This window comes from Austrofundulus limnaeus, unplaced genomic scaffold (genome assembly GCF_001266775.1).
Source record: "Austrofundulus limnaeus strain Quisiro unplaced genomic scaffold, Austrofundulus_limnaeus-1.0 Scaffold844, whole genome shotgun sequence".
In the NCBI taxonomy this organism is placed as follows: Eukaryota; Metazoa; Chordata; class Actinopteri; order Cyprinodontiformes; family Rivulidae; genus Austrofundulus; species Austrofundulus limnaeus.
In genome coordinates this window covers 43,286-44,678 of record NW_013953246.1, presented here as the reverse complement: position 1 = coordinate 44,678, position 1,393 = coordinate 43,286, and the positions used below count along the sequence as shown (strand labels likewise).

The window sequence follows — 1,393 nt, the reverse complement described above, 5'->3', positions numbered from 1 at the left end:
AGTCCACAGAGGTGATCAGGTCCAGACTGGTCCACAGAGGTGATCAGGTCTTTAGTTGTCCTGAGGTCCAGACTGGTCCACAGAGGGGATCAGGTCTTTAGTTGTCCTGACGTCCAGAGTGGTCCACAGAGGGGATCAGGTCTTTAGTTGTCCTGAGGTCCAGACTGGTCCACAGAGGTGATCAGGTCACTAGTTGTCCTGAGGTCCAGACTGGTCCACAGACGTGATCAGGTCTTTAGTTGTCCTGAGGTCCAGACTGGTCCACAGAGGTGATCAGGTCTTTAGTTGTCCTGAGGTCCAGACTGGTCCACAGAGGTGATCAGGTCTTTAGTTGTCTTGAGTTTTCAGTAAAACAGCCAAAAAGTAGCTGGAAACACTTTAATTAGCATAAGCAAGCATAAGAAGCAGAAATTTGACGTATTTAGCGGAAATAAGTTCTAATAGCTACAAAAAAATGTGTATTTAGCTTAAAAAGCCAACCTTAGCTAATAACAGCTAAAATTTTGCAAAATTTGTATCAAATAGCTGAATATAACAGAAAGCAACTTTAAGAACCATAAATAGTACAAATAAAGTAGAAAAAAGCAGAAAAGCAAAAAGGAGCAGAACTATAGCTGTAATAGCAGAAAAACGCTAAAGTTAGCAAAAAAAGTAGCTAAAATTTGCACAAAGAATTTAAAGGAAGCAGAACCAAAGCAAAAAATGTGAAGAGCAGTGAAAATGTATACACAATTTGAAAGGTTTTATAATGGTGAAACATAGTTCCATTCATTTTCAATGGCAAAAAACAGCTAGAAAAGTGAAATAGCTTGAAAAATATAAATAGCTGAAATACCAAAAGTCATAGCACCCTTGGCATGAAAAAGCTGAATGTTTTGATATATGAATTGTTGAAGTAGCACAAGAAAAAATGATCTCAATAATGTGTATGCTGTAAGGCATTCACACTGATAAATCTGATTAAATGTAATTTTTCTGTGTTTGAGTGCAGAAACCCATGAGTGTTGTTAAAGACAGAACTCACCCCACAGTACTCCAGCAGGTTGATGATCTCCTTTTCATACACTGAATTAATGGCATACTGCTTCTCCAGCTCTGTCCAGTTCACTGCTTTACTCAGTACGCCCTGCACACGCACGCACACACACACACACAGTCATGCTAATTTATACTTATTTATCTGACTTATCATCTGGTCATTTAAACTCCAAATATTTCTTATCATCATTACGCAAAAACAAACTAAAGCAAATTACAGGTAACAACAAGAAATGCAGAGTTATAGTTGTTTAAGTCAAACCTTAAAAGGGATCCATGATTAGTTGTAACATTAGACGTTATTTGATAAACACATATTTTAACTGTAAAATAAAGACTGTAAAAATACTGTAGG

At 37.3% G+C, this 1,393-nt stretch overlaps 1 protein-coding gene across 1 annotated transcript in view; it reads right to left on the bottom strand.

The window, feature by feature from the left end:
- abhd18 (abhydrolase domain containing 18) overlaps positions 1-1,393 on the bottom strand; it is a 46,131-nt gene that overhangs the window by 7,160 nt on the left and 37,578 nt on the right. Inside the window, exon 10 of the mRNA XM_014029037.1 lies at positions 1,025-1,126. Coding sequence (XP_013884491.1) covers positions 1,025-1,126 — 102 coding nt within the window. The remainder of the gene's footprint in view (positions 1-1,024; positions 1,127-1,393) is intronic.